Source organism: Pterocles gutturalis, unplaced genomic scaffold, assembly GCF_000699245.1.
Source record: "Pterocles gutturalis isolate BGI_N339 unplaced genomic scaffold, ASM69924v1 scaffold38690, whole genome shotgun sequence".
Classification (NCBI taxonomy): Eukaryota; Metazoa; Chordata; class Aves; order Pterocliformes; family Pteroclidae; genus Pterocles; species Pterocles gutturalis.
This window is the reverse complement of record NW_010139567.1, coordinates 1-12,136: the sequence shown is the minus strand read 5'-3', so window position 1 is coordinate 12,136 and position 12,136 is coordinate 1. Positions and strand designations below refer to the sequence as shown.

Sequence of the window (12,136 nt, the reverse complement as noted above, 5' to 3'; positions counted from 1 at the left end):
CGTGACCCCGGCCCCACTGCCCAGCACACATCCCCTGGCCACGTGTGCAGGGACCTGGGGAGGATGGCACAGGATACAAAACCCAAATTGCTTTTAAAAGGTGCATGAACACATATGGGAAAGATGATGTGATCTCTTGTAACCAACAAATACCATTTCCCATTAATTTCTCTCCAGGAGCCTGTGCCTTTTCTGTTTGTTTTTTGGGTCTTTTGTTGTTTGTTTGGGTTTTTTTTAAGCTGCACTAGGGATTTGCAGACAGCAGTGCTAAAACCTAAAAGGGCACATAAATACAGGTACCATTTGCTTGCTGGCTCTGTGCACCAGTTTGTGGCAGAAATACCAGAACAGATGATCAGAGGCTTTTTTTTTCTTTTCTGTTCAGCAAAGCTCCTGACCTGTGCACTGGGGGGTGAAATGATTCACTCAGGGTTTTTTTCCAAAGTCTTGGGGGCTCAGCAGTCGTTTTCAAAGTATATTTTAGAAGGTGAGTCATCTTACATGCCTGCCTTTGTTTCTCTGGGTTTCATCACAATAATTATATCTTTTTTTTTTCCCCTGTTGATTACCAAAAACTTTACAGGAGTCTTTCTTTCAAACTCCCACCTGCCTCTGAAAAACAGCATCGTGAAGTCATGTAAGTGACAAACTGGAGAAGGAACTCCTGCCCGGGTCAGAGGTGGCCGCTGGTGTCGTGCTGCGAGGTGCTACGGATGATACAGACACTGAGCTAACCCATCAAATGACAGATCGCTGAGCAGCGGCTGCTCCCCAGCTCTCCATGCAGCGGGAGATGGCATATGTTCCCTGCCCAGGCAGCTACGGCTCCTGGGTACGATGCCAGAGTTTCAGCACGGAAAGGCTAATGAAAGCCTGGCACAATATTGCTGTTACACATGGATTGCACATCGCTACAACTCTCCTGATTTACACCAGTTCCATGCAGCTGACCTGGGCAGTTACTCCCCATTCACAGTGGTGCCGTATGAGATCACGAAACGCCCCATACAAGCAAATTTTCAGATTTCCATTATCTGACACACATTATCTCCACTGTGTCTTAAACTAAAATATTCATTGCTGGGTTTTCCCACCCGGTGCAATTGCCCTGGGTCCGGGAAGGGAGGATATTCCTCTGATAACCCTGTCTCCGGACAGAGCCCTGGGGCCGCCCTTCATCTGCGACAGGGAAATGCCCACCGAGGCAGGCAGCGGCGACGGGAACGGCTGCGGAGCCCTGCACGGTGGCTGGCCTCCCTCGCACGGCTGCTGCCTACAGATGCTCAGAGAAAGAAAGAAACCCGCAGACAAAGCAGACCTGCCTCTGAGCTGGGCACGTCTGAATCTCAGAAACCAGCCTGATGAATATGAGCTCGGATAGAGAGCGCTGCGCACAAACTGCACTCTTGTCAGAGGAAAGAGCAGATTTCAAAGAAACACCGGGTTTGATGCATACTAATTCGGACTATTGTGGAGGATCACCCAGCCTAGTATCTGCCTTCCAGTAGAGATCAATATCTGAACTTCAAGGGGAAAATAAGATGCTTTTTGTTATGTACTTAGTTTGTGGCTTTGAGAGAAAATACCTCCTTAGCCCCAGATACAGTGGGAGGTTTTATTGCCTGTATTACACTTCTCCTAGCCACAAATGCTGGCTTTCTTTTCACACCTGGAGCATCAGTAGCATGCACACCATTTTCCACATCTCTCTCCTCCAGAATTGATGACCTAAATCAGGCAAAACCCAAAAAGCTCTATAGGAGCGTGAAAAAATGGAGTGCAAGGAGGAAGAAAATGCTAAAGATGGTCAAAATGGTACCCAGGCATTTCAGCCCTATTTTGTCATCTGGGGCTGCATCAAGTGAATCTCTTTCTCTGGAGATGCTTAGAGCAATTACATTTGTTCTATTTATTCTCCCGCAAAGGCTTGGAGATGAGTCAACAGAAAAATCTTTTAGGATGAAAAAAATGAAAAATGAAATAGGCAATATCCCTGGACAATTTGTTCTGCAATCAGAACAGCATTCTCTTTCCATATGGTTCTCAATCTCTTAATTTAAAAAAGAAAAAAAAAAAAAGAAAAAAACAATACGGTAACAGTCACATCTGTAAATACACCCCCTTTCATTCTTGCTTGCAGGCTCCAGTAGCTATTTCAAGACAATACAGAGATGCTTGTTTTCTAGAGTTTATTTCTGGTGAGAAAATTCCCTCAGCTCTTGTCAGAAGTTCCCAAGTGAGAGCAGAAACTCTCTGAAAGCCTTGAACCAGCTCAGTCATGCACAGCAGATGTATTAAAAGGAAAGAATAGCTCCACACACCTCTTTGAAAGACTTCTTCACCTCCACTAATGGATGCCAGTGCGCGATGGGCTTGCGTGGGTAAGCCAGCATCTCGTTCCAGTGGTCTCTGCCCAGTCCCTCAGCATTGACCCCCACACGGCAAATCCCGATAATCTCGTTGTGACCCACTCTGGAGAACAAGAGAAAAGCAACACGGTCACCTCTCGCTCAGACTGCCCCTATGCTGTCTAACATCAGAGACTTCTGCCCCCATGCCACCGAGTGCCGCGAGGCACAGCGCTGCTGAACACGGGCTGTCGCGTCTGCACGACGACAACCAGACCTCGTCTGCGACCAGCACAGCGAGGCACTGCCATCGCCAGAAATAATTTTAACAACTCTAGAATTATTTGAATTGTAGACCAGTCCAGATACAGAGTCTGGCAGGATGTGTGCTGTGCTGTGGTGGAGCGCAGCAAGAACAAGTCCAAGTCCAGTAACGGGTGATTCATACACCAGTTGCTGCTCGGAGTGAGACCATTTGCTTTCTAAAACGGGATGATGGCTTGCAGGACAAGCAACCAGTGACAGCAACACAGATCTCACTCGAAAGTGCCGTAAAGCAAAGGACCAGCCTTACCACACTTGCTATTCTAGCAGGTAATTTTCCATAACCGTAAATATCAATGACACTTTAACAATAAATCACTGGAGACAGGCTGATGCCCCAGTGCTGTGCAGTCAAGGCCATGATCTATGACAAATGGCTATCGAGCAGGAAACCCGCACCCCACGGGATGTTTCCCCTCTGGCTCTCCAGAGCCTCCCGCCTACCGGTCATAATCCATGACGGAGATAAGCAGACTGACTTGATCCATGTTCTCTGGGGGAATGTCAAAGATTATTGCTTCATTGTAAGTGGGATTAAGAGTGTTTTTCTTTATGGTGGTTTTTTTCTTTTTCAATCTTCGCCCATCACAGAGCAAAGACACTTTGACGTACGGATCTGGAGAGGAAGAGACAGGAGAAGTTCATGGAGGTTTACGTGTTAGCACCACAACAGAGAAACAGCGTTATCAGTGTCCTCAAATGTACTTTGAGAAGAAGAGGTGTCTGTGTTCCCACCGAGCACACCGTTTCCCGTACTGGTGTGAGTGCTGACATGATGTTCAGACACTGGAGACCCACCACTGCAGTTTCCATCAGGTTTTTGCAGGGTTTGCAAGTGCAAGGTGGCCCCATCTCAGGAGCCAATATTCATCAGGGGATGATAACGGGCACCGGGCACTCGGGCATTCTCGCCTGCATTAACTGTGTGGCCACAGACAGCAAACCCAGGGCTTTCTCTGAAGAAAAACCAAAACTTTTTCAAAATTTGCCTAACAGAACAAAATGTAATGCAGCATTTTGATGATCCAAACAGGCAGACGGGGTTACTTTACAGGGATCCTTTCCTGCATTGCTGACAGAACTATCCAGCTGCTAACGCTACGTAGCGGAGTCACAGTGAGCAGCGGAATTTTAAAACCCAATTTCCCAATGTCAGAGAGCAGCACAAAGAAAAGGTTTTAGGGCTTTGCACTGGCTGCTGATGGCAGAATGCGCTCTAGTTACAAACAGCTCCTGTTCGCTGTAACGGCGGCTCAGGCGATTTCAATGCATTTTCAAGTAACCGTAAATGTGCAATGTATTATTACAGAAATGCTGAGCTGGCTTCATGCGAAGTCCCAATTCTCAGACATTTCATCTGGCATCAAGTTCCAACTGAGTAGAAATGTTTTCTGCAAAGACCTTTCACTGTATTGTTACTGCTTTCTAGACAAGTCATCAATGAAATTCAAATACTGGGATGCTGAGCTCTGGAAAAGAAACTGCTTGTTGTGTTGAAATCCAGAATTCACGCATGCTGAATTCGCAAGCCAGCTGTTTGGGACTGGGAATGCGTGGTCTTCAGGTGGCTTTGATCCTAACATCTGAGTGCTGGCCACTGTCCAGAGGAATGCACGGGATCCTTTCCTACCCTTGGGGTGAAATGATCGATCCTGGCTGCAGGGGGTTGTCTGATGGAAAGCTCCCTACTCCCATGGAACTGCTGGGGTCAGTGTCTGCAGCAGGTCTGAGCACCTACCTGAGTACCCGGTGATGTCCATAGCTTTGAGATTCCTGCACTTAATGACTGTTAAGGTGAGGCGACCTGCAGTTGGCAAATAACAAAGGGAAAACATGATCTCCCCCAGGTCCACGCTTTCCTGTAATAAAACAGAGAAGACATCATACTGGAAACATGCAAACACCAGCTGGGCTGCCTCCCCGCTCCACCGTGATGCCCCGTGCAGGGCTCGTGCAGCACGTGCACCAAAACAGGCTTTTCTCTCTTCTGTCAGGGTCAACTGAACAATGCTTTACTCTATGGCAGTGCTGCAGAATTTGTCTTTCAGTGTATCCCGACGTTATTTGGCTAAAAACAAATATAGGGAACAGGAAAAAAACGTGTGCCCAGATGTTACAGCTTCAGATCATAGTTAAGGACAATCTTCCACCGCCCCAGTACGTGCTTCCTGCTGCAACATGACAGCGAACGCACTCCTCAGTTTCTGCTCCATTGCTACGCAGAAGTGAAGCACTATCTAACACCAAATGAAGGCCATTAAGGAAATTATATTAGTATCAAGTTCTGCCTGAGTGCACAGTATATATCTCCCTGTGCCAAGTATGTGACACTAACAGCTATTTCCTCAAATGGAGAAACACCAAACCCGGCAGGATCACAGCAAGGTGGGACCTCAGCAGGCAGTGGTGCCGCGTCCTCTGGCTGCACGCCGCAGCCGTGCAAGGGGGGACCTGCTGCCACCGGCCCAGCACTGGAGGTTTACGGGCTTTGCTGGTGCTCTGCAGAGAATGCAGACGTTTCGGAGTAATGCCGTGATTTCCTCTGAAGTTGAGCGTGAATTACTGGGCAGGTCACAGAGCCACAGCTTTAGAACAGAGCAGAGCCACCAAGGCTCCACTTAGTGGCAATTGAGCTTTTCAGCTGTGACAAGCTTACTGCCATCTGGACCAGCAACCCCTCTGAGATGCCTTCAAAGAGGTAGGGAACGCAGTATGGGGCGTGCATATGTACGTACACAAACAGCGAATTAACCAGCAGATGGCACTCAGAAGCGTTCGGCAGTTTCTGGATTACATGGAGGCAAATACAATTAATTCTTTTAGTGCCTCATAAAACAACTTTTACACATTGCTCTTAGCACCTCTTGTGCATGCAGCCTTATCCACTACACCTTCTAAAAGCCCATCCCATCATTGCCTTGCTCGTGGGAATTCAGGAAAAAAATTAAACAAACAAAAAGTATTATTTGAACCAGAAAGTATTATCGTCTGAAGGCAGCAGAAAGATTTCCAAATACCCTCCAAAAATGGATTTAAAAAAATAATAATATTTTGTACATACAGATCCCACATCTGTAGAACAAACAACTTGTTTATTTTTGGAAACAGCATGTCTGATTCATTTCAGTGAGATATAATGATCTGCTGAAAAGAAATTGTAGCTGCTAGTAGTAGAGTGATAGAACTAAAAGGACAACGAAATGCATTAGGCACTTAGAGCTTAGCTAAGTGTTAGGATCTCGTTGATGGATGAGATTTTTGCCAAATTATTTCCTTCTCATTCTCTGATAAGGCAAAGATTAGATATCTATTCCCCTTAGACATGCAGAATACTAATGAATGCTATACAGAAGTCCTGATTCTTGACAAGACTTCACTAGTAAATAAATTGAAAATCTTCTTAGGCCTGGAGTGTACAAAAGAAACAGTGGCAGCCAAATGTTTTCTGGACAGAGCAGTGTATGATGGACTTGTGAGCATACAAATAAACGTTGTCTCAGAAGGTGCTATTTGCTGGTAAATACGAGTTTAACACTCTTGCCCACTCAGAGTCCCCACTCTGATCTCTCGCTCGCCTCAATGAACCCACGCCATCCAGAACAGCACTCCTATCAGCGCGACAGAGCCATCTCGAGTCACAGCCTCATGGTCAGTGACCGGTAATGAAACAGGTGGAAACGTTTACCACTGCCTTCAGCAGCTCTTCCTCTGTCTACCGGGAGCTGAATTTCTCGCCTCACACAATATTACCAAAGGCATTAAGGATCCAGGATCACTGTACATGTACCGTCACTGAAGTGTCTCCAGCGCCAGTCCGACACTGCATCTGCCAGCCTCAGCTACAGACTTTACTGACAATAGAGAAGAGTTCAAAATAAATATTCTGAAATGATGAATAGAAATGGTGGTTCTGCGGCGCTGGATGCTCTGCCCGCTGTGCAGTGCAGCAGAGCTGGCACCCAGACGACTCTCTGGGCTGGGTCTATTCTTTCACATGTTCTTTACCCTCTGCTGGTTGGGGAGGGACGAGAGCAGGCAGCCTTGGACACAGATGTCAGAAGAGAGCCCCGTGAGATCGTGAGAGCACCCTCTGGGCATCATCTGTTCTTCTGTTCCTCTCCTTGCACTGAGAGGACCTGTTCAGGTTATAAAACTAACATAAATTATTCTTTGACCTCATTGGATTAGGTAAAGAGATTTTTCTTTGCAGCACTAGTGCAAGACAGTAAAAAGTGTCCTGTGGGTACATTATTTTCTTGCAGATATAGACATTGGGACATTTCCAAAATTCACATCAGTACCTCTTAGGAAATAATGGAAGCTCTGATCAATAACCTTTCCAGACTTGAAACCAAAAATGCTTCACTGATTCACAAGCTGTACAATCATTAATTAAATAGCTGAGTGCTAGCTATTTGAATAGCTTATATCATTGCTTAAGTGCGTTTCTATCTTCTTACCCACACGATTGATCTAACGTATTATTAGGCACCTGGAGCTTTCCTCGGGTATTACGAAAACTGTATTTACCCTTCCCATTTTTTATTAAACAGAAACGTCCTTGGGTGTGTTACAACTGGCTGAGACGTACCAATATTGGCCCATTCCCAAAGAATGGCACAGAGGGAATGAGGGGACAGAGCCAAACGCGGCACTCGACGTTTCTGTGGGAGCTCTGCAAGGCTGCTGTGCCATGTGTCTCGGGCGTGATGTTGGGTCTGCTCCTCTCACACCTTCTTCGCAGCCTTCTCCCTGCAGCTACGTGTTTTATGTGGTTTTCCTTTAGTGACACCCAGTGTCACCCCTTCCCAGTGCCACTCCTGCCCCTGGTCTTTTTCCTCCGAACTACAATAAGCCCCACACCAAGCTCTGGAAGAGCTGCCAGCAGCACGTCAGACAACACTCTCAGTGCAGGAGAGCCCGGCACCTCCGATGGGTGGGTGGTGGCCCTCCAGAGTATTTCTTACTGATATCACGTACGCATGGCAGACAACCAGAGCCTGAGACCCTTCACGTGCCGAAGCGATGCCCGGCAGGGAACACACTGAACCCCTCAGATGATTTATAGCAAACCTGGTATCAGTGAGACTCGCTGTGGGTGAGATACCAGCAAGTCACCAAGCAGAGGGATGAAATTCCAGTAAACCAGGATTCTGGTAAAGCTTCTGCGTGCAGCAGCTTGCCCCACCCCTGCGCGCGGTGGCTGTAGGTCCCCAGGGCTGGTGGTACCATCCGCAGGGAGGCAACAGACCCCCAGCCAGCAGGGTGAGGGACTCAGCCCTTCACGCAGCCCAGACAAAAAGAGCATCCCGAACCGTCCTGCCCGGAGCCACTCCCTGCGCACGCGGTACCCATCCTCCGCGTGCACCGGTACCATGCACCACGCCGCGGCAGCAGGCTGCAAACGGTCCCGGGACAGGGACGACCGCCCAGGGCAGATACTCACCGCGGTTGCGTACTGAATGTCCTTCCAGATGGAAGTCTCCCGGGAAAGGTCTGAGGCCTCAAACAGGTTTTCCAGGATAACTTCTCCTATCATGTCGTGCCGGGAGAACCTGTCGAAGTCAAAGACGCTCAGGTGGAGCTTCCTGCTCGCCAGCTCCTCGTGGGGCACGGGGAAGTGGAAGGACTCGTCGAAGGTGGGGTTCAGAGTCTTCCTGTGGACTCGTGTCTGGAACTTGCGCTTTCTGTCGGGGAGGAGGTAGATCTTCACGTAGGGATCCGAGCTGCCGCAGAAGTCTTTGGCTGGCAAGTCAAAAGCCCTGAGAATTCGGACGGTCAGTGTCTCATTCTCATAGTCGTACTTGAGAGTGAAGTTAATTTTCCCACAGGTCTTTGCTGCCTCTTTTTTGGGGTCCTCAGAGTCAACAGACTTTTGCTTATAGAGTTCGGGCTTAATGCGGCCGATGCTGGTCGGCGGCTCAGCCACAGCTGGCGGGTCCATGCCGTAGTCCATGCTGGACACGTGCATTTGCCGAGGAAGGTGCCTTTTGAAGGAGATGTGCCTGCAGGAGGAAGACATGACAGCTGTATGGTTTTCCAAGGACATTTCCCTCCTTTTTCTTCCCAGACTACTAACACCAGGCAAGCCGGGAGAGCACAAGAACCGGTACAATAGGTGCTCCTGACCATGGTACAGAAACCACGTATGGTATGGAAATGAACACGGAAGAGAACACCTCCAGCGGCCAAAGGAACCGATCCAGCCAATGTCCTGACTTTCAGAGTATTTGCAGCAAGCCGTTACACAAGTAACAGCCCACAGCTACATCTATGAGACCCAACACCTCCTTCACCGAGCCATAGACGACCCAGTGTGCAGGCTCTTCCCACCCTCAGTCCTTACAGCTCCAAGATACTGGCACTAAGTTTCCATCAGGCAAAAAAACTTTTAAAGTGAGAGAACCTCAACCAGCCCTGAAATTTAGGCTTTGCTCTGGGTATTGCTGCTTCCAGACTTCTCCAACAGACTCTCATCAGAAACTGATAGATAATTCTTGACAGGGAGGGATGCACAACCTCATCTGGAAGCTCTCTCTCACCCCGAGCTCCCTTTCAGCACGAGGGAAACTGTATGTAAGCAAAGCTTTATCTAAGCAAAGCATAAAAGCTTTCTGTGGACTCACAGCATTATTTCAGATTATCTGGTGTTTACAAGAGCAGTATACGGAGCTATTTAACCATACTGAGAACTTGTAGAGCCAGAGCATTAGCTTTTGGTGGTGCTTGGAGACCTCATGTCTCCTTGGCAGGTTCCTCAAAGGCATTTTGTCCTGGGCTTGGCTGGGCTGCGAGTCAGCGATCCCAGACTGCTGGGGCAGTTCCCCAGCGTCCCCGGGTCTGGCTGCCTGCCTGTGGCTCGTGCTGGGCTAAGTCGCTTGAGAAAGTGGGTTTGAAACCTTCCCACATACAACCAAGTCCCACCTTGTTTGTCCTAATTCAGGCAGGCTGAGCTTTTGTTTTCTCCTGCGTTGGAAAGGGGAAATAAAAGCGAACGAGTGTGTGCACGGCAGAGAGGCAACCAGCTGTCCAGCAAGCGGTGTGGTTAAATAAAACAGTGCGTGGGACAATCACAGGTGGCACCGTGTTGATCTGAACTCCATCTTCCTCTCAGTGCCTTATTAACTCTGCCATACTGCAGCCCATCCCTGAGCAACGTCTGTTTTCGCGTCGCACTCTCGCACATCCCCAGCACGGCCGGCACAGCAAGCAGAAGTGCTGGGGCACAGCCAGGACCCTGCGATCACCCTTTCCTGTCCTAGTTTCACAGCCTTCTGTGTCAGCGAAGAGGTACCGTATTTCTCAGTATCGGCACCAAGGTGTCCCGAGGTTCACGCACCCTTCTCCTGATTTACTCGGTGTGATGCTGACATCTCCATCCCTGGCTGGGGGAGAGACGCACACTGAGCACTGGCTCCAAGCTCAGCTGGTTCTGGGCTTGTGCAGCGAGTGGTACGTCAATTCTGCTTATCTAATTGTTTCTGCTAGGAGCCACAACAACCAGAGAGAGCAAAAAGGTCTAATTCTGTCTGACAGCATACCATCATTGATACTTCAGCCTGCCTCTCATGTTGCAAAAAAATTAAAGTGGCCAAAGCATACTGACGGCTTGACACAATGAGGTCAAGTCACAGTAACGGGGCTGGAATCCTTAATTTTTTTTAAAGGGCCCACAGTAAGCCAGTCTTAACGCATTAACTGGTTAATGACCAGTCTTCAGAAAGCAATCCAGCATGTAGGTGAGAGTGCTTTCTTTAGCCTCCCTGAAGGTATTTGAACCCCAGGCTCCGTTAAAGGCTTCTCCTGCCCTGACAGCTGCCCGCAGCACAGCATCCCCCATGGCACAGCACCCTTGCAGCACAGCATCCCCACAGCACAGCATCCCCCACGGCACAGCACCCCTGCAGCACAGCACCCCTGCGGCACAGCATCCCCACGGCACAGCCCCCCTGCGGCACAACATCCCCATGGTACAGCATCCCCACGGCCCAGCATCCCCACGGTGCAGCACCCCTGTGGCACAGCATCCCCCACGGCACAGCACCCCTGCAGCACAGCACCCCTGCGGCCCAGCATCCCCGCGGCACAGCCCCCCTGTGGCACAACATCCCCATGGTACAGCATCCCCATGGCCCAGCATCCCCACGGCACAGCACCCCTGCAGCACAGCACCCCTGCGGCCCAGCATCCCCGCGGCACAGCCCCCCTGTGGCACAACATCCCCATGGTACAGCATCCCCCACGACACAGCACCCTTGCGGCACAGCATCCCCACAGCACAACATCCCCGCAGCACAGCATCCCCACGGCGCAGCACCCCTGCAGAGCACCACGTCCTGCTCACCTGGTGGAAGACGCAGGCTCCGTCGTTTGCCTCTGGATCCGCGTGCGCCGCATGATGTGGTCCTTCATGGACATCTGGACCTCTGCAGGGATGTCTGGCGACGTGTGGCTGATCTTCACTGCTGCCTCCAGGAAACTTAAGGCACCCGCATCCTTGAGCTTGTCTGCCATGTTCTCCTTGGTGCAGTCTGCCTCGCTCTGCAAGACGGCCAGGTTAGAAGAAATGGCCTTGTTCCTCCAGGGAACCCAGCACAGCTTCCAAAAGAGAAACAGAAAAACTGCCACCAGGGCCAGTCCACACACAATAACTATCACCGCAAGGAGGCTGACGGAGAGCTCTACAGGCGGAGAGAAGGCAACAGCGGGCAGGGAGAGGGGAGGAACGGGAAAGGAGAAAAGAAAAGAAAGATGGTGAGAAAGCCATAAGTAAAGGAAAGAAATGGTCCAAACTGACTTATATCATGACTAACGCAGAGTTCTTAGCAGGTTCTGCAAGAGAGAGTCAAACCCGAGCGCGCATCCCTTGACAGATTCAGGACCACTTCCTGCCCCAGACACGGGTGTCTCCAGACAGCCAGAGCTATGAAGTTTTATACCGTGATGCTTAGATTACCTATAAAATATCATCCTTGGTTTGTTTCGTGGCATTGGCAAACTGCTGAGCATGAAACCGAGAAGAACTGCAGAACTGAATGATAGAAACAAGCTCCAGTGCTGTACCAGCAGCAGCTGCCTTTCTGCTTCCTACCACAGGTGTTCAGACACTATATTAAAAAAATCTATCTGCCATGAGCCTGGAAGCAGATTGTTGTTGTACTATCAACAACACTCACGTCTTGCCCAGATGTGCCCATAAAGAATAAAAAGCAAATACCAATAAAAAAAGAAATCACAAGCTGCTGATGTGGTGAAACCAAACATAGAAGGAGGCTGCACAGAAAGTACAGCACATTCCTGTGCAGCCTGAAGAGCACAGAAGATGTGTAAGTTCTCTGAGTCACTTTTACCTCAGACACTATGTATTTCAGCATTTTAATTCTTTTCTGGAGAGGAAAGAGCTTCCATACCTATGGCTGAAGGATCAGGAAAAAAGGAAGCTATACATAGATATGCATATATAT

General features: G+C 49.2%; 1 protein-coding gene across 1 annotated transcript in view; it reads right to left on the bottom strand.

The window, feature by feature from the left end:
- SYT6 (synaptotagmin VI) overlaps nucleotides 1-11,372 on the bottom strand; it is a 13,997-nt gene extending 2,625 nt beyond the window's left edge. Inside the window, exons 1-5 of the mRNA XM_010083371.1 lie at nucleotides 11,017-11,372; nucleotides 8,119-8,677; nucleotides 4,411-4,531; nucleotides 3,117-3,288; nucleotides 2,322-2,472 (exon numbers count right to left, since the gene is read on the bottom strand). Of these exons, the coding sequence (XP_010081673.1) occupies nucleotides 2,322-2,472; nucleotides 3,117-3,288; nucleotides 4,411-4,531; nucleotides 8,119-8,677; nucleotides 11,017-11,186 (1,173 nt within the window). The 5' untranslated portion in view covers nucleotides 11,187-11,372. The remainder of the gene's footprint in view (nucleotides 1-2,321; nucleotides 2,473-3,116; nucleotides 3,289-4,410; nucleotides 4,532-8,118; nucleotides 8,678-11,016) is intronic.
- Nucleotides 11,373-12,136: the final 764 nt, after the last annotated feature.